We start from the raw sequence: 26,734 nt of genomic DNA on the forward strand, positions 1-26,734 counted from the left end.
AGTTGGTTATGCTTAGGACCTCCGGGATCCATTGAGTGAAGAAACGGACCGGGTCACGGCCCTCGCTGTCCTATTTCAATCCCACCACACGGATATTACTACATCTACTCTGGTTCTCCATCTGATCTACCTTGTTTTTGAGGTAGGCATTGTCCTTTTGCAGTTGTATCAAGACCTGGTCATGTCTAGCGATGGTATCTTCAACTGTGCTAATGCGCAACTCTGCCTCCGTCGTTCTCAAAAGGAGATCATTCATGGAGGATTTCAGGTCGTCAATGGAAGAATGGAGTTCAGCCGATTTCTCTAGCGATGGTATCTTCAACTGTGCTAATGCGCAACTCTGCCTCCGTCGTTCTCAAAAGGAGATCATTCATGGAGGATTTCAGGTCGTCAATGGAAGAATGGAGTTCAGCCGATTTCTTATCAATTTTCAGAGAAAGACCTCTGTTACCATCCTGAATTTCCCGGAGGAGAGTAGCCAGCATGTCGGCATGCTCGCAAGATGCTGCTGAGAGCAACAGTCTGGAACTGTCGTCTGAGTTATGTGGGCTAATGCTAATCTTGCTAGCTGTAGCGTTATCGTTATCTTGGGAATCAACAACGTTTTGGTCGTCCTTCTTGCCTCTCGGTCGGAGGTCCATGGCTCTTTGGGAAGGTAAGTACTTGACAATTGATCAGCCGATGTTAGAATATTGTTTCAACGTTGTTATTTAGGTAAAAATAGAATAACTTTGAAGAGCTCGGTTTGTCAACGTCTGCTCAGCTCCGCGGCATCACGTGCTCTCCATTAATGGCAATTTTAATGGACATAGATACCATCCTGAAGCCCATTGTTGTGTCATTCATCCACTGCCATCACCTCATGTTTGAGAATGATAGTGCACGGCCCCATTTTGCAAGAATCTCTACACAATTCCTGGAAGCTGAAAACGTCCCAGTTCTTCCATGGCCTGCATACTCATCAGACATGTCACCCATTGAACGTGTCTGGGATGCTTCGGATTGATGTGTACGACAGCGTGTTCCAGTTCTCGCCGATATCCAGCAACTTTGCACAGCCATTGAAGAGGATTGGGAAAGGATTCTACAGACCCCAATCAACAGCCTGATCAACTCTAAGTGAAGGAGATGTGTTGTGCTGCATAAGGCAAATGATGGTCACACCAGATACTGACTGGTTTTCAGATCCACCTTTTCTTTAAAGATAAAGATGCATATCTGTTTTCCCAGTCATTCATGTGCAAGCCTTACATTATGACCTAATTTATTTATTTGAATTGACTGATTTCCATATATGAACTGTAACTCAGTAAAATCTTTGAAATTGTTGCATGTTGCGTTTATATTTTTGTTCAATGTCTTTGTTAGAAAGAATACTGTATTTCCCTTGATGTAGCGATTCTAAATGTAAAAGATGAACTCTTACTCCACTCTCCCCTATGACAATGCAAATTTCACAAGTGATAGTGACACACACACACACACGCACAGGTTCCACCCACCACACCGATACATTTGGTTGCCAGAGAGAACCTCAGGTATACACTAACCTGTGCTCACTTGAGATATCATTAGCTGTGTGTCGACTCATCCGTCCATGTGAATTGGATTCTGTGTATCCAGCCTTGTTTTCTGCATCTCCACCCCTCCGAGACACGCCGTAGACCTGACCATCACCATCACCTCCAGAAGTAGGTAGGCTGAGATGTATTTTGTGGTTCTTCGATGATAAGTCAACTTTTATGTTTATGTCATAACTGAAAACAGACCATATTAATGTTGATGTGCAATGTGAGGTATCTTTCAAGCAATTTGGAAAGGAAAATTGTTTACAGAAATATAGTGGGTTAAACGCAATATCATTACCATTAATGTGGCTATATCATAATCAATATAGTATATCCGGTAATTTGTATGTGAAATAAATGATGGATGGTGTTTTTGCTTTTGAAATAATAACTTTATATTCGGCTGTAGAGCTGTTGATAAGTTATTAATAAGAGACGGAACGCTGTCATTGCATATAGTAATACGTCAAAGTAAATGCTAAAGTTATCATAGCAGAAAATCTGTGACATTTACAATAGATCAGAACATTAACCGCACACAAAGTTGACCCATGCTGTGAGTACCTAAACCAGTTTATAACCACACCACAATTGAACCACAACTTAAATTGTTTTGAGTGCTCTGAGAGACCAGTTCCGTAGTCTCTAAAATCCCAGACCTAGAGCAACACATAGGCAACAGCACTAGTGAATGCTGGAACATTGTTAATGTGGGAGGCAACCCGGCAACTGACTAACAAGACTACCAGTTCCCTAGAGATGAATTGAAGGGGAGGAGACGTGCTTCTGGTCTTCTGTTTACTGTGAAAAGACCAGGCCCGCCCCTCTGAGCCGAGTATACACATACTTCCTGACAACCAGCCTGCTACTACAGTTTTTGCTCGTCATACCAACCAATAAACACTGTTGTATTAGCTACTGACCTGCTCCCTCTGGCAATAGTGAAAGGAGATGTATTCTTTGTGACCTCAAGTGTTTAAATTCCAGGAGTATCTTAGCTGAATAGCAGAATAACCTGATAACGAAACGACAATTTAATAATTGTGTATTGAATCAGCATGACTCATGTGTATTATTTTCAGTTCCTCATATAACTCAACTCCATATTACCTGGGCAGATCTCTGGCAGTGCTTTTGATTTGCATTGTCCTCTGTATATCCATAGTGATGGCAGTCCAGCCGATGCCTGTAGTGAACATACAGCCAGGCATTTTTCGGTCCCCTGCTGACATAAAGACTGAGGTGTGGAGCAGCAGCATCTGTGACTGTTGTGATGACATGAAGATCTGTGAGTGTATTTAATGTGTGTGTGTGTGTGTGGCCGTGTGTGTGCATGTGTGTGTGAGTAACTTGGTCTGTCTGTCTCCTGTCAGGTTGCTTTGGGTTCTGGTGCCCATGCTGTCTGAGATGTCAGACGAGTACAGACTTTGGGGAGTGTTTCTGTCTCCCCCTGTTGGACATTTCCACCAGCTGGCTCCCAGCTGCTTCTCTGGCCCTCCGGAGCACCATGAGGGAGAGATACCGCATCCAGGTAGAGTGAAACACCCTTGACATTAATCTTTGCTGATATCGTAACATCTCCTATTATACAATTAACTAGTGACTCAAAACAGAGCTGTCAGGTGATGCTAGACAAGATCAATAAATACATAATCATAATGACTGCAATAATAGGGCCAATGGCGTATAATATATAATGGAATAGGGTCAGTAGAAGAGATGTGATATGTTCATTCATGGGAATGAAAGCCACTGTATTAACATGATCTGACAACCCATCTGTCTAATTAATATCTGTCTCATATCCTCCCCACCTACCACCACCGCCTGTAGGGGTCCATGTGCGACGACTGCCTCTTGGTCACCTGCTGCACCCCCTGTGCATGGTGCCAGATGGCCCGAGAGCTGAAGTTACGTCAGCGCCCTCTCCTCCTCGTCAATGTCCCATCCCCTGTCCAGATCAACATGCATCCCCCTCAAGCCTTTTCTAACCCCTCTATGCATCTACAGCCTATGCCTGTAGGATTCTACCCCTCCGCGCCACAATAGAGCCAGCATAAGCAAGAGACAAATTAGGGGGTTGTGGATGAGTGCCATTCTAGAATGTGAAACAGGCAGCACAGCCAGCCAACAATGCATCACATAGATATCTGGGTTTTTTTTATTGTAGGAAAGCAAACACTTTTAGAGAAATCATAACATGATCAGGAAATCATAACACTATCAGAATGACATTGATTGCAATGAATTAATTAAACAAACAAACGTCCTTAGTGTTTTATATAGCTTGTTAAAACAATTATAGAAAAGCAAACACTTTTAGATAAATTATAACATGATCAGGAAATCACAACACTATCAGAATGACATTGATTGCAATGACTTAATTAAAATATAAACGTCCTTAAGTGTTTAATATAGCTTGTTAGACGCTAACACTTAAATTGACACGATTAACACAACCATGCAACTATGGTATCTGATTCATGTACCATATCAATTTTGTACTTTAGAGAATATTAATGTAATTAATAAAATATTTTAACTTTAATTGTCTGAAAATGAATTATTTGGGTGTAGGTATACTGAGATGTGTGAGCACCTATTTACATTGGTTAGCTGAGCAGCACATGGGTTGAAAAAAGAAGACCAAAGTTGAGTCGATTTACCGGAAGATTAATTTGAAAATCACTTTGTTGTGAGTGGACCAGTTCGTTTCATATGGGTCGGTTCCCCGGTTTAAGTGGAGATTTCACTAAAGGGCCAATGGAATGGTCTAAAAAATGCAAACGCTACATACCCGGAGCACCGGGCCTTACAAAACGAATTGATCCCTTTTTTGTCCTCCGTAAATTCATTTTTTTGCCAGTTTGTCCAATCAAGCTGCGTATTTGACAATGAAGACTTTACTGGTAAGGCCATTCACCAATCAAACTTGTTAGTGGGCGGGACTTGTTGCATAGTTTAAAAAAAAAAAACGGACGTGAGGTGTTATATCGGCTTCATGCACCTCAAACGTTTGTTTGTGGACCGCCATTATACGCATAGAAGAAGGGTTGGTGTAACGTTAACGTGTGTCGTCGTCCTAGTAGCAGTGAGGTGAGTTTGTGGAATTTTATTACGGCAATAATGTATTCTTTATTTCTATCTTTTATGCCAAATTAACTGTCTGAACTTGCTTTACGATAATTGTATTGCATGAATTTGACATTTTTATTTTGGTCGTTATATTGAGCTAGCTAGTTAACTATCATAGCTATCGTCCTTAGCTAGCTAGCTAACATTAGCTAAGTTGGCGTGCTAACGTTGTTAGCCACCCAGTCGACGCTGTGATGGAGGAAGTCTTGCCTACTTTCGATATTCCACAGCTAACCCCGCTTTCCAACTTTGCTTACCAGACAACAGCTTGCCAGACTTTAGAAATGTGAACTTAGACATTGAAGATAGTTTGTTTAACTAGTATTCAGCAATTGTTCGGCCAGTTTGAATTCAATTGCACTAGTTAGCTAGCTAACATAACGTTAACCATTGCACTTCCTGTCCATGCCGCCCACTCACTTGACATCACGGTTTTATTTGCAGCCTAACTGGTATATTGACATGCCTCTCATATCTCACAGGCTCTGCGTTAACATAAAGATGGTGAAGATCTTTATTGGAAACCTCCCTAACGAGGTCGAAAAGGATGAGATTGAGGCCCTGTTTACTGAACATGGCACAGTGACAGAATGTGCAAAGTTCAAAAACTATGCCTTTGTCCACATGGATGACCGCAAGTCTGCAACCAAAGCCATCCGCAGCCTGCACCTCTTCAAGCTTCATGGCAGGCCAATCAATGTGGAGCCGAGCAGGGGGAAGAACCAGGGTCCAGTGAAACTTCATGTGGCCAATGTGGAGAAAAGCAACGGCGATGAGCTCCGCACTCTGTTCGAGGAGTATGGAACAGTGACAGAATGTGCCATCATAAAAAATTTCGCATTCATCCACATGTCCAACTCCGATGAGGCCAAGGATGCCATAAAGGGATTAGACAACACTGACTTCCAAGGTAAGAAAATTACCCTCATTAAGATTTACGATTGAACTGTTGGAAAGTCCTGACGTTAAATATGGACTTGCGTGTCACTGTCTGACTGTTAATCATGGTTTTCCTCTCTAGGCAAACGGATTCACGTTCAGATGTCAAAAAGCCGTCCCAGAGGGGAGGAAGAGGATTACGGCCCCCCACCAGATAGGGGTGGATACTGGCCACCTCCTCGTGGCTACCCTGGGGACAGGGGTCTGCGTGAGCCCCCTCATTACAGAGGTCGCATGTCAGGGGGTTACCCTGGCCCCCCTCCACCTCCACCTCCCCCTAGACGAGCCCCTTACCCCCCAGAGCGTGCTTATGAGCGTGAGCGGGAAAGCTACGGGGTGGTCGATTACTATGAGAAGTACAGAGCGCGCCCTGCCCCTTACGGTGGCCTTTCAGGCTATGGAGATGAAAGGCGTGTTGGCGCCATACCCCCTCCACCACCACCCCCTTCTGCCATGGTTAGGGAGCGCCTTGGGGCCTCCTCCCTCAACCCGTACGAGCGTCGCCCCCTCCCTCCTCCGTCCTCCTACTATGCCCGTGATCGCAGTCCCATCAGAAGACCCCCTCCCCCCATGCCCCCCGCAGGTAACGGCTACTCCTATGAGCGCTCTCGGCTCTCTCCTCTGTCCAGGCCAGCGATGTACAGCGTACCACGTACCAGAGACCCCTATGCTGAGAGGGTGCCTCTGCCCCCTCCTGCCCGCTACTCATATTGAAAGCACACTGGTGCTTGACTCAAGGTGAGAAATCAGAAACAGGATAGTACACTATGCAATTACACTCCATATCTAGCTCACTTAAAACAATGGGGAGTGGAAGGATTGAATTAGGGGTGACTCCTCGCATTGACGTTCAGTGTCTCGCTTAAAATACCAGACTAGAAAAGCTCCAAATGCATTGTTTCACCATATCCTTAGCTTTTTACAAACTCTCCAAATCTGCTTCAACTGAACAATGTAAAATCGTAATATGCCTTTTAAAGAATGCTGGAAGTTTTACTGAACCTCAGCGCGTTCCTCCATGAGTAAAATGCGCTTGACTTGTGTGGTTTGCTCTCTTTCCAGGGTTAAATTATCCGACAAGATCGTCGTCTCCTGATGCACGTGGCACTATACCCCCCCTTCGTCTGTGGCGTTGCGTTCACCTGCGACTTACTGGAAGATACTCTATTGCTTGCGGCCACCCATACAAAAAAATACGCTTTTGTCTACGGTTTCGTCCTCTTTCTTGAACTGTTTTACATTTGTTCTGCTTGATTTTATTGTTCGAGGTTCATAAGCTGTTTTGGGGCAAAGGATAAAGGCAGAGGGGGTTACTGTATTTGAGGTGTTATTCTATTTTGAAATGACGCAGTACTCCTAAGGGCTCTATGTTGGCCTAAGACCTAACATAAAATTTCTTCCTTTATAAAATAATTTTCATGGATACAAACCCTCTAAACTGTGATATTCATGAAGGGACTATTTGAATGTTAATTAAATAGCAATCCATGTAATTTTGGTAAACATGAATGTTACGAAGATTCTGCAGATGTCTTTTTCAGAGCTGTACCTAGCTTCAGTTTGATTAATAAACCACACACTCATTTGCATAATTAGTCCAACAACGTGTTAGTGTAATATCGCTTTAACTGGTGTGATCTTGGTTTTGGGTGGTACTTGCCAGTATTCAAGACGTTTTGCGACGCAACTGTTAGCGTAGTGATTTAACTACCTATGCAAATTTGATTTGTTAGACATTTTGTGTTCAATTATATGCCGATTTACATACCTAGATACCCCAAAGCTGCGTTTTATGTATGGTTTTCTTTTCTTTACAGATGCCATTTTTGATTTCAAAGCTTTTTAATAAACAGATTTGAACTATCGTCACTTTGAACTTCCCCATCTTTCCTCGTTATTATAGGCGCTTCATGACGATGCTCATTGCAGTCAGTGAAAGCCAATATGCAGCAGCACTAACTTAATCTATGGCATTTCGGTCCATTCTGAAAAATACGCTTTTCAATGTTTAATTTATACTCAAAGTAGTGGGGAAATTACCCTCTTATCTTTTTCTTTGCGATGGCAAATGTATTATCTCTTGCGCTCTCTGAAGGTGCTTAATTTTACAATGTCAGTTTCCATCTTTCAACCACTGCATGTTCTTCACCATCATTCTCTTAAATAAATGTAATATTTTGGCTTAGTGATCTAATTAATGCCCTCTCCCATGATACATAGGACAATAAGCCCTGGTATGCTTAGCACTTCTGCTTTTTGTAGGTTGTTAGAACCATGATCTGTGGATAGGTGTTGTGGACACAATGTAGGAGACGGTCGTGCTGTCTTTTGCTGTATCCTACGATATGGACATGTGGAGGTAATGTTCAATTAAGGTCATTTATACAGAACTAAGATTTATTGTACTTTAAAGGTGCTACAAAGGATAGATTGTTTTGTTTTTGCATTGTACATTTCAGGTTTTCATTATCTGCAGTAATAGTGGAATGATAGTGTTTCACAGTATTACATACCCACCAGTGTGATTTGCTGTGCTAGTCTATTGGTTTCCCCGCTGAAGCGGCACTTGTCAAAATGGGAAAGCTGTTCTGACTTTGGCTGTTTACCTAGTGGAAATCGCTCTCATTTCCTGGTTGGTAAAATTCTACACTGTTCGCTCAATTTCAGTTTGTGAAAATAAGCCCTGGATAGTGAAGCGACTTATTGTACAATCTTAATCGCTGTGAAAAATCTGTTCAGTGAAACAGGTTCAGCTTCAAACAGCTGTACAAACTATTTTTGTTTTTGAAAATACATTTTGCAGCGATTTAGATGGTCGAAGTCAAACAGCTTTCCCAAATGATAGGCAAATATCACAGCCAACATTAGCGGGTAAATGTTTCAGTATCATTCCGCTATTAGCGGCAGATATATTTAGGAAATTCTGAAATGACAATGCAACAAAAATAAAAAACCTATGTTTAGTACCTTTTTAATTCCCATTTGACACTTTGCCCATGCTTAGTATCCTTTTCTATCAAACTGATTCTCCCATCTTATTGCTCCAATCCCCCGTATCTCGGCCTCTTGTTCTTTCCTTGCACAAGAGGTTGGTACGGAAGTGGAATTCTGCTAGGGAAGGTATTGTGAAATTAATTTAGCAGAATACTGTAACCATGTAGGTATCAGTAATGAAATGTTGGAATAAGTGTCATGTTGGATGTACTAAATTTATTTTTGTAATTGTATGGATGAACAGACTTCCCCAATGCTTAGTATGTCCTTTTTAATGATACTTGCCTTCCATCCTATTTCTCCAATCTCTTCCTCTCTAGGCCATGGTCTTCTTTCCAGTAGTTGGTACAGAAGTGGACTTCTGGTACAGAAGTGGACTTCAGCTCCTCTTGATATTCTGACACTGCTCTTCAGGGTTATGTATGCTGTGAATGGGTGCCACCACTACCAGATCAGTCCTTATGCAGGAAGTGCAATGGCCCATCATGGTCAGACATCTGTGCCATTTTGTGCCTTAGGTTTAATATTTCAGTGAGGTAAAAAAAATGCATCTCTTCGGGCCTCCCGAGTGGCGCAGCGGTCTATCGCATCGCAGTGTTGCGGCGTCACTACAGCCTGGGCTCGAATCCCAGGCTGTGTCACAACCGGCCGTGACCGGAAGTCCCATATGACGGCGCACAATTGGCCCAGCGTTGTCTGGCTTAGGGGAGGGTTTGGGGGCGAGGCTTTACTTGGCTCATTGCCCTCTAGCAACTCCTTGTGGCGGGCCAGGCGCCTGCAAGCTGACTTCGGTCGTCAGTTGAACGGTGTTTCCTCCGACACATTGGTGCAGCTGGCTTCCGGGTTAAGCGAGCAGGTGTTGAGAAGTGTGGCTTGGCAGGTCATGTTTCTGAGTACTCGACTTTTGTCTCTCCCAAGCCCGTTGGGGATTTGCAGCAACGAGACAAGATCGCAATTGGATATCATGAAATTGGGGAGAAAAAGGGGTTAAAATTACACACATTTTTATTTTATTTTAAATAATCTCTTCTTTCTTCAGGAGGGACTTGGGCAGGACCAGCTTGAAGAAAGAATACTGTCTGACTGTTGCCTAATCATTTGCTGACCAGATGAGACTCCTTGAGTTGAAGTGGCATCAGCATACTGTTGTCCTTGATGCTCACCATTTCTATGTACTGTCACCATTAAAGTCATAAATTGTGAACAATTTTTACTGTTGCCATCAGTGTTGCTTTTGCTTAAATGCTCAACTGCAGAAATATTACTTGAAAGCACTGATTTTCAAATGTATGTCATTTACCAATCTAACTACCAAAAATGAATAAATTATTTTTTATGTATAATTGATTATTTTATTTCTTGAGTATGGACAAAATATCCTGTCTTTTTGAGGCACCGTTCACACTATCACAGCTGTTTGATGAGATCACAGAATGGTAAAGGACTTCCTAATATAACTCTGGGGAAGTACAGAGGCATTGAAATGCAACACTCAACGGTAAAGAACTGCAAATGATCCCTGAGTAGGTGCTTTCCAGACATAAAAATACTCTAGGCTAGTCCTGGAGGACAATGGATTTTGTTACTGTGAGCTTATTGGTCATGCTCCTGTCTGGGGTGTGGCTTACTGTTATGCTGAAGCCCCATTGGTTGAGTGTGGCACTGGCAATACCTGCCTTGTGGCTCTACTAAGCCCTCAACCCTGCCACTGGTTTGCCCTGGTTCCTTGCTACATCCTTTGAGACCTGGGTTCATGACTCTGGAGTCTTATTTATTCCTGTCAGTCAGTGATGTAACCCTGGCTTGTTTGGAGCTGGGGTGCAGGGAGAACTTGACAGTGAGGCTAGGGGAGGTGGAGGTGTTTACATCAGGGGTGCCTGGCAGGGTTGCAATCGCTGTGGGGAACTTTGAGAGAGGGTTGAGTGATTCAGTGTGTAGTTGCATAAATGCTGTTAAGAAAGAAGATACTATGATATTAATAATACATTGATACCACTTTGTTTCGATTTTGCTACTCCCTGTGACAGAAAGAGTTGTAGTGTCATGTTACACCCTCTGAGAAGTGCTATTTCCTAGTTTCCTCTGAGAACTGCTATTTCCTAGTTTCCTCTATCCTTTACCTAGGTTGTGCTATACACACTATGTGAGCACTGCAGAGGGGAAGCCCGGGGAAGCTCTCCATGTGGGATGGTTCAGAGACATCTAGAGAGGAGGTTGCAAGTTTTCTCCATTGTCCGGGGCCCAGAGCTCATAGTGACATGTCGGCAGGACTGCCCGACCTCTCGTCAGCATGACGACCATGACGTTCCCACTCTACAACGGATGCTCCACCTGTCACTCCTGAAGCCTGTTGAAATCACCGCCTCCTTGTACATTGCTCACGTGTCCCTCCGTCTCTGTGTACAGGTGAGCTGATGGACCCTTTCCACATCAGGGGCTCTTTAGTAAGGTCATATTAAGGGAGCGCCGTCAACATACCAATCAACACATCTATAATGGCTTATTCGTGAACATTAAAATGTATACCTGGATATTTCCGAGCCCACTAGCCACTTGTTATAACTCACTCTTTTTTACATTTCTGTCCACATCCCTGTATACGGGGAACGAGACGCATAGCCTCTAACCCAGTTGGACCTCCAAAAGAACAGAACCCACTCCCTGGATCACTCACATGGGGGAAACGGCTACCTCATCCACCGGTCCTCTCCGTTCGACTCTGGGGTTTATCGCTGTTTCCAGGAGGGGCAGCTGACAGGGGGTTAACTCCTGCAGATGGATGAGCAAAAGAGAACTGACAGGACCAAGCCCAAGTCCAGATGAGCCATACCTTCCTCAGAGCTAGTGGCCCTTTGCCTGGCTACCCAGACGCTCAGGCCAAACGGCACGCTACTTCTACACAGATTTCTGGATCACAGTGCATTCGGAAAGTATTCAGACCCCTTGACTTCTTCCAAATGTTACGTTACAGCCATATTCTAAAATGGATTAAATTGTTTTTTTTCCCCTTATGAATCTACATACAATACCCCATAATGACAAAGCAAAAACAGGTTTTTAGAAATGTTTCCAAATTGATTAAAAATACAAAACTGAAATATTACATTTACATAAGTATTCAGACCCTTTACTCAGTACTTTGTTGAAGCACCGTTGGCAGTGATTACAGCCTTGAGTCGTCTTGGGGCCCTTCTACAAGGCCCTTCTCCCCCATTGCTGTTTGGCCGGGCAGCCAGCTCTAAGAAGAGTCTTGGTGGGTCCGAACTTCTTCCATTTAAGAATGATGGAGGCCACTGTGTTCTTGGGGACCTTCAATGCTGCAGACATTTTGTGGTACCTTTCCCCAGATCTGTGCCTCGACACAATCTTGTCTCGGAGCTCTAAGGACAATTCCTTCGAACTCATGGCTTGGTTTTTGTTCTGACATGCACTGTCAACTGTGGGACCTTTATATAGACAGGTGTGTGCCTTTCCAAATCATGTCCAATCAATTTAATTTACCACAGGTGGACTCCATTCAAGTTGTAGAAACATCTCAAGGATGATAAATAGAAACAGGATGCACCTGAGCTCAATTTCAAGTCTCATAGCAATGGGTCTGAATACTTATGTTATGTATCTCTTTATTATTTGTAATAGTGAGCAAAACAAAAATACCTGTTTTTGCTTTGTCATTATGGGGTATTGTGTGTAGATTAAATAAATAACAATTCTCAGCAATCAATTTTAGAATAAGGCTGTAACTTAACAAAATGTGGGAAAAGTCAAGGGGTCTGAATACCACTGTATGTACCTCCCTGACCCTTCACCAAATGCAAACACATTCAGGGCCGTCTGATTGGTTCAGAAACCTTGGTGCCTTGCAAATAAAAGTTGAATTACTTGTTAAAGGCTTTGGCAAGTATACGACGTGTAACACAATAATCAAATAAAAACAGTTTTATTATTATAGTCAACATTTACAAAACAGTTACAAAACCATATGATCCTTCCCCATCTTTCATTTAACACTGATACTTGAACTACATGAAAAAGGTCAATATTCAGAAGCTTTAGTTTCACATTTTATATAATAACGTAACAGTCTTAGTAACACTTGCGGAGTGATAAGAAAAACTACACTTGAGGTCCCAATGGCTTGGCCCTACATTCAGTCAACAGTATGATTAAGTTTACAGAATGTTAAATCTCGGTTACCCAGAAGTAAAATTATTGTTAAGGTTTGTCACTTCCTGTCCACGAGAGATTATACAATGTTTAACATCAATATTGTTTAAAGACAACTGCTACTAGGTAAAGAGAAAATCATTGTCTATGAGAGAAACATACTGCATGATTGGTACATGATTGTCTCATCCATCTCTATCGGCCCATGGCTCATGAGTGGTGGGATGCCATTGTTTGAATGGTCTGAGCCTGTATCCATGACGGGAACAATACTTGGCACGCCCACCTCTCTGGAAGGAGGCACTGCCAGCACCCCAAACTCCACCTCGAAGCTCCCCTTTGCCTCTCCATTCTCACGACGTATCAGCAGCTCATACTCCCCGAACCGGACCAGGGCCTTATTCGGCAGCTCTGCCCTCTCCAGGTACCCCAACTCTGACCCGTTGACCGTCACGTGTCCCTTCTGGCTCAGGTTCTGCACAGAGAACAGCATGTCAGGGCTGTTAGCGGTGTGGTAGGCCTGCAAGGCCAGCTGCTTGCGGGAGACCCGTGGGTCGGCCAGGGCAAAGGTGCATCCGTGGGCGTCCCGGCCCAGCCTCAGGGGGTCCTCGGCTGGGTGCTTGTGCCTGGCGTCCACGGGCAGCAGGCGGTAAAGAGCCTTAGAGGCCTGCTGGGGGTGGTAGAGCTGGATCTGGAGGTAGGTCATCAGCTCCTCTGTTTCCATGGTGTGAGGAAGCTCCATGATGTGTGTTATGATAGCTTTTGCAATTGAAAGGATGCTGACTTTCAGTTTCAATTGGTCTGAAAGAAAAACAGAGATAATTAAATGAACTATTTTTTGTTATTCTGGCACTAAACAAGTCTTATTACTAGAAATAGAATAACAGCTCAGACAGAGGGTACTGAAATTACAAACATTTCATTCTATTGCACAATTCCATAGGGAGAAATGTCAGGGTATTTCCATAAATCAGTAGAAAATCTCTTGTTTTGTTAACACTTTTTGTTCTCATTTTAAGGACGACTTGTCAGAATTGCATCATTCCACACACCCAGCCTCATTCAGCATTTCCTCTAAAACTTTCACTTGATGAAAGTAATTTCACTGTGCTATGAATGTAGCCTATTTTATATGGGTCGTTCCATGAAATGAGTGCCTTTTGCCTCAGATATTTTAAGTAGAAATTGTGCACCAATGTTGAATTTTAAAAGCCTGTTATATTAAATGAAGTGCTCTTTACTATAGACCACATGGAAAACACAATACATCAAAAACAAATGTATGAATAAAGATATGCTAAAGTGTCAATATTCAGCATTTTGACATGTTCCACTGCATCCTCTACACTATTAGAAAAAAAGGTGCTATATAGAACCTAAAAAGGGTTATTTGGCTGTACCCACAGGAGAACCCTTTGTAGACCCCTTTTTGGTTCCAGGTAAAACCCATTTGGTTCCAGGTAGAACCCATTTGAGTTCCAAATAGACCCCTTTACACAGAGTTCTACATGGAACCCAAAATAGTTATACCTGGAACCAAAAAGGCTTCTTCCAGGAACCATAGAAGTTACACTACTCAAAATACACCTAATTGGTGGAACAACCCATACTCTGCCAGTTTAGGAAACAGTTTTTCACAACAGCCAGTCTACTATATTGTCAGAAGTGAAGAACATGTTCGATGCAACATTCGTGCACACATGTTTTTCTATAGCTCTAATAACATGACTAGACTTGTCGAAGATTTTACTGATATTGAAATGTCATGACATTCAATCAAACAACAAAACCATTCTGAATGTTCACTACCAAACTTGCTAGGCTATATCTTACCTGTAAAATTAGGTAGTTGTAGCAATTGTACACGCAGCGTCTGAAAAGATCAGGCTACATACAGTAAGTATGCGTCTCCGACTGTTGACTTGCTTACTTGAAAGGGTACAACAACTATTGCCTGCCTACTGGCGCACCAACCTTTGTGCGAACTATACTGGGTGTCGGAGGATAGTAACAAAGATATGTTCTATCTATGATAGTACAACAGAGTTTCTAAACCATACTGTACTGTGATAGTACTGCCGAGAGCAAAACAACAGGAAGGGGATAACCGTTGAGTCAGCAAGCACGCGCTCCACCATTCATGGTTATGACTAGATGGGATACAGTTTTTTGTCAGATTTGACTTTTTGTAACAGGTTAGGAGAATTTGAAGGCTATGAGAATTTATGCAACAGTTTGAGAGTTAACGTAGCAGGTTAGAATAATTAGGTTAAGGTTAGGAAAATGGTTAGTGTTAGCTAAAATGCAAAAAAGGTCAACATTTTGACGTTCATTTGACAAAAGCCGTATACCTTCTAGCATTGACCATATTATATCGCACCACCGTAGACAGTGAATTGCTGCTTGCCTTGGGAAATTCCAGAATTCCCCAATAGCTCTATCTCTTTAGGGAATGTCTGTTTATGATTTCAATTTTGCAGGCTCCATGCAACTTCCTTACGACTTTCAGTAACCCCATATGGAAAAGTAATATATGGCCTTTATATATCAGCAAGGGAAGATTCTGAAAACTCTCAATGGGAAGAAAATCACAGGTCATGTCCCTAGAGCTTTGGCTAGCCTTAGGATGGTCGTTTCTGGGGTTCCACCATAGATTATATAACATAAAATGTAGAGGGGTCATAGTGGTTGAAGCCAAAAGGCTGTTCAGTAAGAAAGAGAGGCAGAGAAGTGAAAGCCTGTCAGTGTTATTCATGTTTGAGAAGGTTGAACCAAAGACAGAACAGATGGGCTTCCTGGCTTTCACTGTTACAAAGAGTTTGCCCCACCTCAATTAATGTGTTTTAAATGCCAAAGAATGGGACATGTAGCGGCTCTGTGCAAAGGAAAGAAAATATGTGCCAAGTGTGTAGGGGAACATGATTATGTTGAATATGGAAACAATGTCAAGGTTAAATGTTGTAAATGGGGAGGGGGAGGGGGGGGTGCACACAGTACAGCAGTTGGTGGATGCCAGAAAGAGGCTAGAGATGCCCAAAGATATAAAATCACTCATAATGTCTCTTATGCAGAGGCATCAAGGCAGATTGGTTTAACTATTAGGCAGAATGATGGAGATAATATGGCTACTGCTGGAATTAGTGGACCTACTGTAAGAAATGTTACTTATGTTGGTCCAGACACGGATAGGATACCTGTTCAGAAATCTTGCGCTCACAAATATGTGTTGTTTCAAAGGACACCTTAATAGTTAATCAGATTGACTTTTTTAGCCTTCATTGGAAAGGTTATCAACCTGCCCGCGTTTTTGGAAAGAAGAACTGCCAAGTTGAAGATTGTGGAAGCAGCTACAGAGTTTTTAGGGGTAACAGATGTTACTGTCGCCATGATTGTTGATATGTTGACTCCTAATAATCCTAATGATGGAATGTCTCAGTATGATTATAATTAGTGTTATTGTTTTTGTTATCCATCAGTGTAATGCTAGGAGCCTTATTTCTAACGGTTAGGAGTTTAACAAATATGTCATTGATTAAGAGATCAAACCTGAAGTGATATGTGTTCTAGAAACATGGCTTTTACATCTTGATTTGATTATTTCTGGTTATTGCTCAATCAGACCTGATAGATCAACTGGACAGGGTGGTGGGTGTGTTAAGTTCATAAGAGAAGGTCTTGTATATCGTCATTTAACTGTGCCATCTGAATATGAATGTGTGATTGTGGAAATCTACATTGCAGGTAGTAATATTAAGTGACACAATTTTTGCAACCCTTGTCGTCAACTATCTGTAGTGATGTTTCATGAAATATCAGGAAAATTGGGCACTAGAGAGATGTGGTTCGCCGACTTTAATGCACATAGTAGTTTATTGGAAAGCACACATACAGATGCTAATGGTACTATTGTGGAAGATATGTCTTAACGATGGATGTGGTACAAGAGTTGATGTTTTTAGAGGGGTTACATCCTGCCTGGACCTCACAATGGCTTCTAACTCTATTGCATTTATGTATGAATGGAATATAATGTGTGTCACGCCATGATCTGCTTCACCTGTCCTTGTGCTTGTCTCTATCCCCCTCCAGGTGTGGCCCATCTTCCCCATTATCCCCTGGGTACTTATACCTGGGTTCTCTGTTTGTCTGTTGCCAGTTCGTCTTGTTTGATTAAAGTCAACCAGCGTTTTGTCTCAGCTCCTGCTTTTCCCCATTCTCTCTTGGTTTTGACCCTTGCCTTTCCTGACTGAGCCTGCCTGCTGTCCTGTGCCTTTGCCCCTACTCTGGATTACCGACCTCTGCCTGACCTGACCCTGGTTCTGCCTGCCACCCTGTACCTCGGGCCCCATTACTCTGGATTATCAATCCCTGCCTGCCTTGACCTGTCGTTTGCCTGCCCCTGTTTTTGCAATAAACATTGTTACTTCAACACAGTCCGCACTTGGGTCTTACCTGAAACCTGATACAATTATTCTACTGTTGGAAGTGATCATTTCCCGATTTCATGCACCATGAACTTTGATGTTACTATTCCAGATGGGGTAACAGTCAGAAGATGGTGCTTTCAAAAAGCAGACTGGGAAAAGTTTGGTGATCATTGCTTAAAGTATGTTGGACAGTTGATGTATGTGCTGCCTCTGTGACCTCTCTGATTTTGAGTGCTGCAAATGTGTGCCAGTGGGCGAGAAAAGGAAGGTGGCTCCTTGGTGGACTGAAGAGGGCACTGTGGCTATTTGAGAAACAAATAGGGCTTACAGAGTGTTGCGTAGGAATATGACTCCTGAGAATCTAGTAGATTTCCAAAGGAAGAGAGCTTTAGTACATAGGGTCATTAAGCCTGTCAAGAAATGTATGGAGACAGATCTGCTCTACAATAGGCAGGATTACTGAGCTGGGGGATGTATGGTCTATGTAGAAGAAGATGACTGGAAGAAGCAAGCATCTCGAATTCCATTTTGGTTGTGGGTCAGAAAATGGACGTAACTGATAAAGAAAAAGCTGATTTGTTGGGGAAGACATTTGCTAGGGTACATAGTGGGGTTACTTTGGATGAAGTATATAAGCAACGCAGGGGTGCGGTTTTAAATGCTCATGTTAATGTGTATAAGAACAGGGATACTGTATTTTCTTTGGATGCTGTTTTTACCATACATGACATGCGTTCAGCCTTGATAGGCTGTGGATTTCCAGCCCCAGGTCATTAACAGTTGTGCCATGTAATGATTAAGCATCTACCCGATGAGGTCATACATGTTCTCCTGGGATTATTTAATAAAATATGGAGTGAGAGAGTTATACCTGGTATACTTCTGGTTTGAAACGTGCAGTAATGTTAACTTTTGTAAAGCCTGGTAAGAACCCTTCATGTGCTGATTAGTTATAGACCAATAGCACTGACCTCTAACTTGTGTAAGCTGTTGGAAAAGATGATAGTCAATGAATTGTCATATTTCCTGGAACATAGAGGTTTATAGCGTCAATGTCAAAGTGAGCAATGAAGTAAAAATAATAATAAAATACTCTGGTCATGAAAGAAGTAATGGCTACTGTCTTTTTTATACATTGAAAAGGCTTATGACACTATGTGGAGAGAAGGCCTACTGATTAAGATGGTTAAGATAGCCTTATTTATTCGCTCTTTTAGGCCGCTCAGCAAGGAAGAAGCCACTGCTCCAAAACCGCCATAAATAAGCCAGACTACGGTTTGCAACTGCACATGGGGACAAAAATCTTACTTTTTGGAGAAATGTCCTCTGGTCTGATGAAACAACAAGAGAACTGTTTGGCCATAATGGCCATTGTTATGTTTGGAGAAAAAGGGGGAGGCTTGCAAGCCGAAGAACACCATCCCAACCGTGAAGCATGGGGGTGGCAGCATCATGTTGTGGATGTGCTTTGCTGCAGGACGGACTGGTACACTTCACATATAGATGGCATCATGAGGGAGGGAAGTTATGTGGATATATTGAAGCAACATCTCAAGACATCAGTCAGGAAGTTAAAGTTTGGTCGCAAATGGGTCTTCCAAATGGACAATGACCCCAAGCATACTTCCAAAGTTGTGGCAAAATGGCTTAAGGACAACAAAGTCAAGGTATTGGAGTGGCCATCACAAAGCCCTGACCTCAATCCTACAGAAAATTTGTGGGCAGAACTGAAAAAGCATATGCGAGCAAGGAGGTCTACATTCCTGAATCAGTTACACCAGCTCTGTCAGGAGGAATGGGCCAAAATTCACCCAACTTATTGTGGGAAGCTTGTGGAAGGCTACCTGAAACATTTGACCCAAGTTAAACAATTTAAAGGCAATGCTACCAAATACTAATTGAGTGTGTGTAAACTTCTGACCCACTGGGAAAGTGATGAAAGACATAAACTGAAATAAATCACTCTACTATTATTCGGACATTTCACATTCTTAAAATAAGTGGTGATCCTAACTGACCTAAGCCAGGGAATTTGTACTAGGATTAAAATGTCAGGAATTGTTTAAAACGGAGATTAAATGTATTTGGCTAAGGTGTATGTAAACTTCCGACTTCAACTGTATACTGCAGCCTATACTGTAAATAGTTGTAGTGGTTTTTACAGCTGTACTACTTGAATACTTGGATTTAAAAGTATATAGTCCTAATAAACTTTTTTCCCTGATATGTCATGCACTCATAATACAAATAATGAAAACCATAATATTGTTTCTTCACTCTGGTTTGATAGTGTCCTTTCCAAACAACGGTACTGTACATAATGTTGGAAGGCTAGCCAGGCCAAACTACAGATAATCTATCCTTTTCTATAAACCAACATATGGCCATCATCATATGACTGGTAACGAAAAAGTATGAACATGTAATGCACTCACTACTGTAAGTCGCTCTGGATAAGAGTATGCTAAATTACTAAAATGTTTTAAAAAATAAACGTGAATGATGAGATCTTTCCTTTGCCTGTAGTCTGTTCCCTTTGTGGAAGTTTACTGCCCTCTGCTGGATAGGTGGTGTACACACAGATCAGGGAAGTCAAGACATCGCCGAAGAGCAGGGTTTCCCAAACTCGGTCCTGGCTAGCCCAGATTCCCAATCACCGAACCTCATAACTAGCTACCAAGAAGCCATTTCAGGCTATCAATCATGTTAGAGTAGCTAGCTTGTCTTACGATCTTAGCTGGCATGCCTGCTGACAAGGTTGGTAGACTTTAGAAAAGCAAGCAATAACTAAATGTACTGAATAAGACTCACATTCCTTTCAATCTTTTACCCAGATTTTAACAGAGATAAAGAGAAGTATGCTTAGACATGCAGAAAAATTAAAAATAGACCGTTTTTTATTATTATTTTTTTTTTATATAGAATTAAGCACAATGATTATGGCTCTAGATTGCAGGAATAACGTTTTAATGTGTTTGAAAAAATGTATGTACGGACGGGGCCTAGCCCCCCTACGGACCACCACGTACTTTGTGAGCCCTCAGATTTTTTGGGTGCATGACGCCCCTGGTCACATGTGAATGACCACACAAAATGGCAGGAGCCATTTAAGTAGAAACACAAATCACTAGTAAAAGAGTTTTACCCTGTAAGGACAACGATGGCGATCAAACTCAAGATGTTGGACACAATTAAAGCTAGGAGTTTGGGGTTTAAAGGAAGTTGTTGATATTCTTTCTTAGAAACACAGGTATACATGTCAAATTTTGTAAGCTTCGTCTTCGACCCTTTTACAATTCAGAGTTGCATCAGCACATGTATTTTAGTTTGATTTGTCTTGAATTGTTACAGATCAGAGATGAATTATTACAGAATAAAATCTAAATTTAGAGGTTCAAAGCAAAATATCTTCAATGTCCAGCTTGGTCCCGTTCCCAAAGAGTATCTCCCCACATGAGGCCACAGCTCAGTAGTAAGTCCCAGCATCAGAGAGGCTGAGGTTCCTCTTGGGGAGGTTGTAGACACATTGATCACTTCTATTTTCGTGTGGGTAAATTATTCTGGATGGGATTCTCCTGAGCCATGTCTGAACCAATAGACACTGTGTTCCCTGCACAGGTCTCAGTGTGTATTATACAGTTCAGAATCACAGAGTCTCCTGGCTGGACTGACTAAGACATAGGCTGCTGAGTAAGATGCTGGTTCCTGGAATCTGCACCCTTTATAACACAGTAAAACCAAGGTTCTCATAATTGTTTTTGTTTTAATATAACCACTTAAAAGAGCCTGATAGGCACATGATAATACATATATTTGTTACTTACCCTAATGCAAAAGAAACACACCCTTTCCGAAGATCATGGCATCAATCTCGTGTGGCACAGTAACACATCCCCTTATCTGATGGTCTGGCGTCCTCAATAGTCAGCACACAACTAGCTCCACTTTCCTTGCTACAAACCAGGTGCTGTTGTTAAACTCCCCATAGAATGTTGGAGTGAATGTAAAGTGATAGCACGCAGACTGAAGCTTGTCCCACTGTCATCTTGAACCAGTTGAAGTAACTTCCTTCGGTTTCAAACCAACTGTGCATCCAGAGATGAATGTATTTAGGACATTAGACTGTCTGGTGGTAGTAGACCACCCTTTAGAAAGGACAAAAACAAAGATTTACATGACTTGAATATCTTCACATGTTTTTTAGTCTCTTCTCATCCCTCTATTCTGTCAACATTTTCTAATGCAGTTTGTGGCGAAATCTGCACCGAGCCTTTACCGTGCACAGCCACTTTAAGTTTTCATACATATGGATTCCTTAAACCTACCTGTACTAAATGTCAGCAAAGAAAATAAACATAGTTGGGTCATTGTATAATTCCACCTCCGATGACGGCATCTTCTCATGCGTAGACTAGTCATCCTCTGTTACAGATGGGAGTGAGAGTCAAGAGGTTATGGGTGTCTTTTTATACACTACTGGAGTGTGGGTCCACAGGCCTGATTGGCTGCTGTGACATCAGTAAACAGACAGAACCCTCCCCTCTGACCTTTTTCTGTCCTCATGCTACATGTCTTCAAAAAGCTATCGAGAGATAAGCACACCCTATGGAACATATGCAAATATGCTTGCCCTCATTTTAGATCTAGAATTTGAATTTTTATGGTAATACGGCATTGATTATTATTGGAAAGCTCCAATTTACACACTCAAACAGTGGTGGAAAAAGAACCCGATTGCCATACGTGAGTAAAAGTAACGATACCTTGATAGAAAATGCCTCGAGTAAAAGTGAAAGTCACACAGTAAAATACTACTTGAGTAAAAGTATTTGGTTTGAAATATACTTATGTATCAAAAATAAATGTAAATGCTAAACTATAGTCAAGTATCAAATGTAAAAAAATAATTTCAAATTCCTTATACTAAGCAAACCAGATAGCACCCTTTTTCTTTTTAAATTTACAGATAGCCAGGGGCACACTCCAACACTCAGACATCATTTACAAACAAAGCATTTGTGTTTAGTGAGTCCGCCACATCAGAGGCAGTAGGGATGACCAGGGATGTTCTCTTGATAAGTGTGTGAATTCAGTAACTAGTACTTTTGGGTGTCAGGGAAAATGTATGGAGTAAAAAGTACATTATTTTCTTCAGGAATGTAGTGAAGTAAAAGTTGTCAAAAATATAAATATTAATGTAAAGTACAGATACCACAAAACAACTACTTGAATAGTACTTTAAAATGACTTAAATACTTTACACAACTGCTCATAAAAAGGTATTAGTAGCATTAACATTATCATTAACATTATTCATTGGTATCACAAATGCTTTCTCCAGCAGTTTAATTCAGGAATCTTGGACATTGTGGCGAATCATTTTACATCAGACAGAATACCATTGGTGCACTTATATATATATATATATATATATATTAGACTATTGAATGTATACACTGAAGACTGTTTTTACATTTACATCTAATTCTGGTGGATCTCAAAATTACCAATATAGGCCCTGACCAGCAGGGGGAAGGTTGCTCTGTACTTCCTCATACCTACTTCCACTACATCTCTATAGTGCTCACACAAAGAGATTGTATCTATACTATTTGTAAATCCTCTCAATACTTTCTCAAGTCATCGAAAGCATTCTGATAGATATCAGGCATCAAATGTGATAAAGTATTTTGTTTCCTTTGTCAGATGACTATCGTAACAACATCAGGTTCTGGTCTGCATATAAACATGTGGTATGAGTGTGGTTCAGGAAGGAGTTTTGGTGTGATGGTGGGGGCTGAGACCTTGGTTGCATCCAAAATTGCACCATATTCCCTATATAGTGCGCTGCCTTTGGCCAGAGGCACTTCTTTTGAGCAGGGCCCACAGGGTGCCATTTCAGAAGCACACTTGTCATTTGGTTGATGCTGTAGGTAGTGTGACAAACCTCTTCAAGGTTAGGAGAGTTTGTTAGGAGAGACCGTCACCAGAGACCGTCACCAAAATCACCCCAGAATGAGAGTTCTTTCGAACAGGACAGTACCTGTATGTTGGTTTCTATGTCCTAGTCCACCCAGGCCTCAGGCATGGTCAAGGATAGCAGGGTTTGGTACACACATCGGGTTCTCAGTCGGTCCAGGTCCAAATACCAACAGGTAAGTCCAAACAGTCCAGGTCATATACGGTAAATCCAGACGATATATATTGTCTCTTTTTCCCCCATCCCCTTCCTCTCTCTCTTCCTGGTTTGTCTTGACCCGTTATCTGTGGGTCGGCCCCACCTTCCGAGCATTCCCCTTGCTTCTGGGGATTGTAGTTTTTGGAGGCCGGCCATTTTGTGATCTGTAGTTCTGGATGGGGTGGCCATTTGAGTGAGAGGGCAGAGCCCGTTTATTAGTTCTGCCGTCACTTATCTGCCATTTATCACTCTGCCCCCTTCTTTGCCACAGTGTGTTTTTGTCAGCTAAAAGTAAACCAAGTCTTGATGAGTGCACGGTCCACCCTCCTGCCTCCCTGAAAGTAACAACATGAAAACTATGGGCTGAAAGTGTTGGACCTGAGGGCAGGTTATCAACCTCCTCAGAATCCCTCAGTGCAGCATAAATAGTGAAATCGAGTGCATGTTGAACAAAGACATCACAAGGCTTTTCAAAGGCATTATCAACACAATTAGCAACATCATTATTTGCATGCAACATCAAACTGCCTTGGTAACAAACCATAACAAATCTCAGAAAGAGCTCACGCTTAAAAAGATACCCCTTGATATTTGTATACTCCCCAAACGTTCCCAAGTCATTGAAAGCTTTTACGTTATGTCATTTATGTGTTATGCCATTTATAACACACTATTTCCTCTGCAAGATGAACATCGTGACAACAACAGGTTGTGGTCTGCATAAATGTGGTACGAGTGTGGTTCGGAGAGACAGAGAGTTTGTAGAAGGTGGGGGTGGTTTTATCTAAAAGGGCACCCTGTATTCCTTACATAGTGTACTACTTTTTGCAAGGGTCCATAGGGCTCTGGTCAACAATGGGTCCTGCATGGTCAAACGTAGTGCACACCCCAGAAAGTATTCACACCCCTTGACTTTTCCACATTTTGTTGTGTTACAGCCTTAATAAAACATTTATTATGTTTAGATTTCTTGTCACTGGCCTACACATAATACCCCATAATGTCAAAGTGGAATTTTTTACAAATTAATTAAAAATGAAAAGCTGAAATGTCTTAATTATGTATTCATTATGTTTTCAATCCCTTTGTTATGGCAAGCCATAACATGAGTTCAGGAGAAAAACTTTGCTTAACAAGTCACATAATAATAATGTTTAACATGAGGTTTTCCAATGCCTTGCAAAGTAGGGCCCCTATTGGTAGATGGATAAAAAAAGCAGACATTGAATATCCGTTTGAGCATGGTAAAGTTATTAATTATACTTTGGACGCTATATCAATACACCCAATGACTACAAAAATACAGGCATCTTTCCTAACTAAGTTGCCGGAGAGAAAGGAAACAGGTCAGGGATTTCACCATGAGGGCAATTGTGACTTTAAAAATTTTTCAGGATCGGTGTCCTGTCAATTGGACAGTTGTAAATCATGTAGCGCAGTGTGTCATGTACGCAGATTTTAGCGAAACAAATAATGTCGGTACATATAAGTGTCTTATATCGGTTCAAAGCTTAAATTCTTGTTAATCTAACTGCATTGTCCAATTTACAGTAGCTATTACTGCGAAAAAATGCCATGCTATTGTTTGAGGAGAGCACAAAACAACAAAACACTTTTTCACCGTGACAGGTTTGATACATTCACATCTAAAGGTGAAATGGGTACTTACATTCTGAAATCTGGCTCTGATATGTCATCTTAAGGGTCCCAGAGATAACATTTAGTATTGTTTTGTTAGATAAAATCCTTTTCCATATCCTAAAAAGGTCCATATAGCATTCACAATCTATTTTGTATTTCCACGCATTCAACTTGCAAAGAAAGGAATTTGTGAAATGTTGTTTCACCAGTCACATTATGTTCGTATTTATTCCTCAGACACCCTAGAATGTAACCAGATTTCACTATATCGTTTGACATATAGTATATCCTATAGGACACCAATTTTAGTATTTTAGTAGTCATGGCGCGCCGATGACACGGGCAGTGTTCACTTGATCGACTGTAACTTTGTCAAATGAGCACCAATCAACAAAGCTAGCTAGATAGCCAATGAGCTGGGCTTTACAAGAGTATGTGGAAACCCTGTATCCATCGCACAATCGTCCAGCTAATCTTGTGCACCAGAGGGCTTCTTCCTTTTGGAGATTCATGCAAGATTCTGGCGAAGCGCATTACGCATATCTGTGAGTTATGAAGTTATGAAAACTAAGTGTTTTGCAAATGTTGAACAATATGGCTACTAATACTGGAAAAGCTAAATCAAAGTCCAAGTATACAGATTTTGGACGATATTCTTGCAGAAAAATGTAATAGATAACAGCTAAAGGAGAGAACGCTAACGTTACCTGCTAACGTTACCTTAGACTGGTAAGTAAAATACAAGTCTTTATATTTAAATGATTTTATATTGTAAATCCGAAAGCCACAACATGTCAAAGCCAACATACAATACACATTGGGCACCCGACTGGCACAGTCGTCTAACACACTGCAGTAGCTGGTTCGAATCCAGGCTACACCTCCTCCATAGGGAGGCGCACAATTATAAGCGTCATTGTAAATAAGAATTTGTACTGACTTGCCTAGTTAAATAAAGGTTAATTAAAAAAACAAAAAAGATTCTTGGTACACAACCTTCACCACAGTGTTCTCCACTCAAATATAATATATGTTCATAGATGTGCTGTTGTTTATTTGATGTATTGCTAAAATAAAGGTTCAATATAATAAGTAATAAACTTGAGTTCTTACTGATTTTTCTAGTGGTAAAGACTGACTTCAAAGAGACCTCATTCAAGTTTTCCATCCCCCACTCAGCCTAACTTCTGCTCTCTCTGGCTCCACAACAAACCCCCGCCCCCGCCTGGCCATCTCGAGGTGTGAATACCCAGCCAGCCTACAAGTAGAGGATGGTAAGTGCTTTACAGCTGAAAGGGACTTGGGACCAGCAGCATAATCTTGTGTAGAGGGCGTGTTGTAGGTACAGTCATTGTAAATAACGTGTACATTAATTTATTCATTTATTTATATATTTTTTTACTTTGTGTTTGTAGTGTCTTCACTTATGACATTAGATCAGTGTTGGCTGCTAACTTGGCCCTTATCTTAAATATTTCACCTCTGTGTTTGGAGACCAATTTGGCTACTTGGTTACATTTGGGCAAATTGTGAAGGACACCTGGGTGACTTCATACTAAATGTCATGTAGCTTGCTCATTCTTCAAGTTATCAGTACAACAAAAATACAAAAAAAAGGTTGTTTTTTTCTTTGTATTTTCTTCTACCAGAGCGATTGTGTTATATTCTCCTACATTCATTTC

General features: G+C 41.5%; 3 protein-coding genes across 7 annotated transcripts; 2 read left to right on the forward strand and 1 right to left on the reverse strand.

Moving 5' to 3' along the window:
• The first annotated feature begins 1,332 nt into the window (after positions 1–1,332).
• Positions 1,333–4,047, forward strand: LOC139379428 (plac8 onzin related protein 6). 2 transcript variants are annotated; one of them, XM_071122240.1, is made up of 4 exons: positions 1,333–1,695; positions 2,734–2,856; positions 2,942–3,099; positions 3,402–4,047. In XM_071122240.1, exons 2-4 carry the CDS (start codon positions 2,736–2,738, stop codon positions 3,615–3,617), a joined length of 495 nt encoding a protein of 164 aa, XP_070978341.1. In that variant the 5' UTR covers positions 1,333–1,695; positions 2,734–2,735; the 3' UTR covers positions 3,618–4,047. The 2 variants fall into 2 exon arrangements, with proteins under 2 accessions (XP_070978341.1, XP_070978340.1); XM_071122239.1 differs by having other exon boundaries at positions 1,333–1,691.
• A 478-nt stretch (positions 4,048–4,525) lies between these two features.
• Positions 4,526–9,979, forward strand: LOC139378945 (RNA-binding protein 4.1-like). Of its 4 annotated transcripts, XR_011628349.1 has the most exons (6): positions 4,545–4,667; positions 5,189–5,616; positions 5,728–6,383; positions 7,908–8,004; positions 8,960–9,127; positions 9,679–9,979. XR_011628349.1 is itself a non-coding variant. In XM_071121577.1 (4 exons), the coding sequence occupies exons 1-3, from the start codon at positions 4,573–4,575 to the stop codon at positions 6,357–6,359; spliced, it is 1,155 nt and encodes a 384-aa protein (XP_070977678.1). In that variant the 5' UTR covers positions 4,526–4,572; the 3' UTR covers positions 6,360–6,383; positions 6,708–7,510. The 4 variants fall into 4 exon arrangements, 2 of the variants coding, with proteins under 2 accessions (XP_070977678.1, XP_070977679.1); XR_011628348.1 differs by having other exon boundaries at positions 8,960–9,979; XM_071121577.1 differs by lacking the exons at positions 7,908–8,004; positions 8,960–9,127; positions 9,679–9,979 and adding an exon at positions 6,708–7,510 and having other exon boundaries at positions 4,526–4,667.
• A 2,584-nt stretch (positions 9,980–12,563) lies between these two features.
• Positions 12,564–14,948, reverse strand: LOC139379429 (TRAF-interacting protein with FHA domain-containing protein A-like). The gene is made up of 2 exons (XM_071122242.1): positions 14,640–14,948; positions 12,564–13,607 (listed from the first exon to the last, which is right to left on the reverse strand). The coding sequence occupies exon 2, from the start codon at positions 13,546–13,548 to the stop codon at positions 12,952–12,954; it is 597 nt and encodes a 198-aa protein (XP_070978343.1). The 5' UTR covers positions 13,549–13,607; positions 14,640–14,948; the 3' UTR covers positions 12,564–12,951.
• Between the last annotated feature and the right edge of the window lie 11,786 nt (positions 14,949–26,734).

Source organism: Oncorhynchus clarkii, chromosome 21 (assembly GCF_045791955.1).
Source record: "Oncorhynchus clarkii lewisi isolate Uvic-CL-2024 chromosome 21, UVic_Ocla_1.0, whole genome shotgun sequence".
In the NCBI taxonomy this organism is placed as follows: Eukaryota; Metazoa; Chordata; class Actinopteri; order Salmoniformes; family Salmonidae; genus Oncorhynchus; species Oncorhynchus clarkii.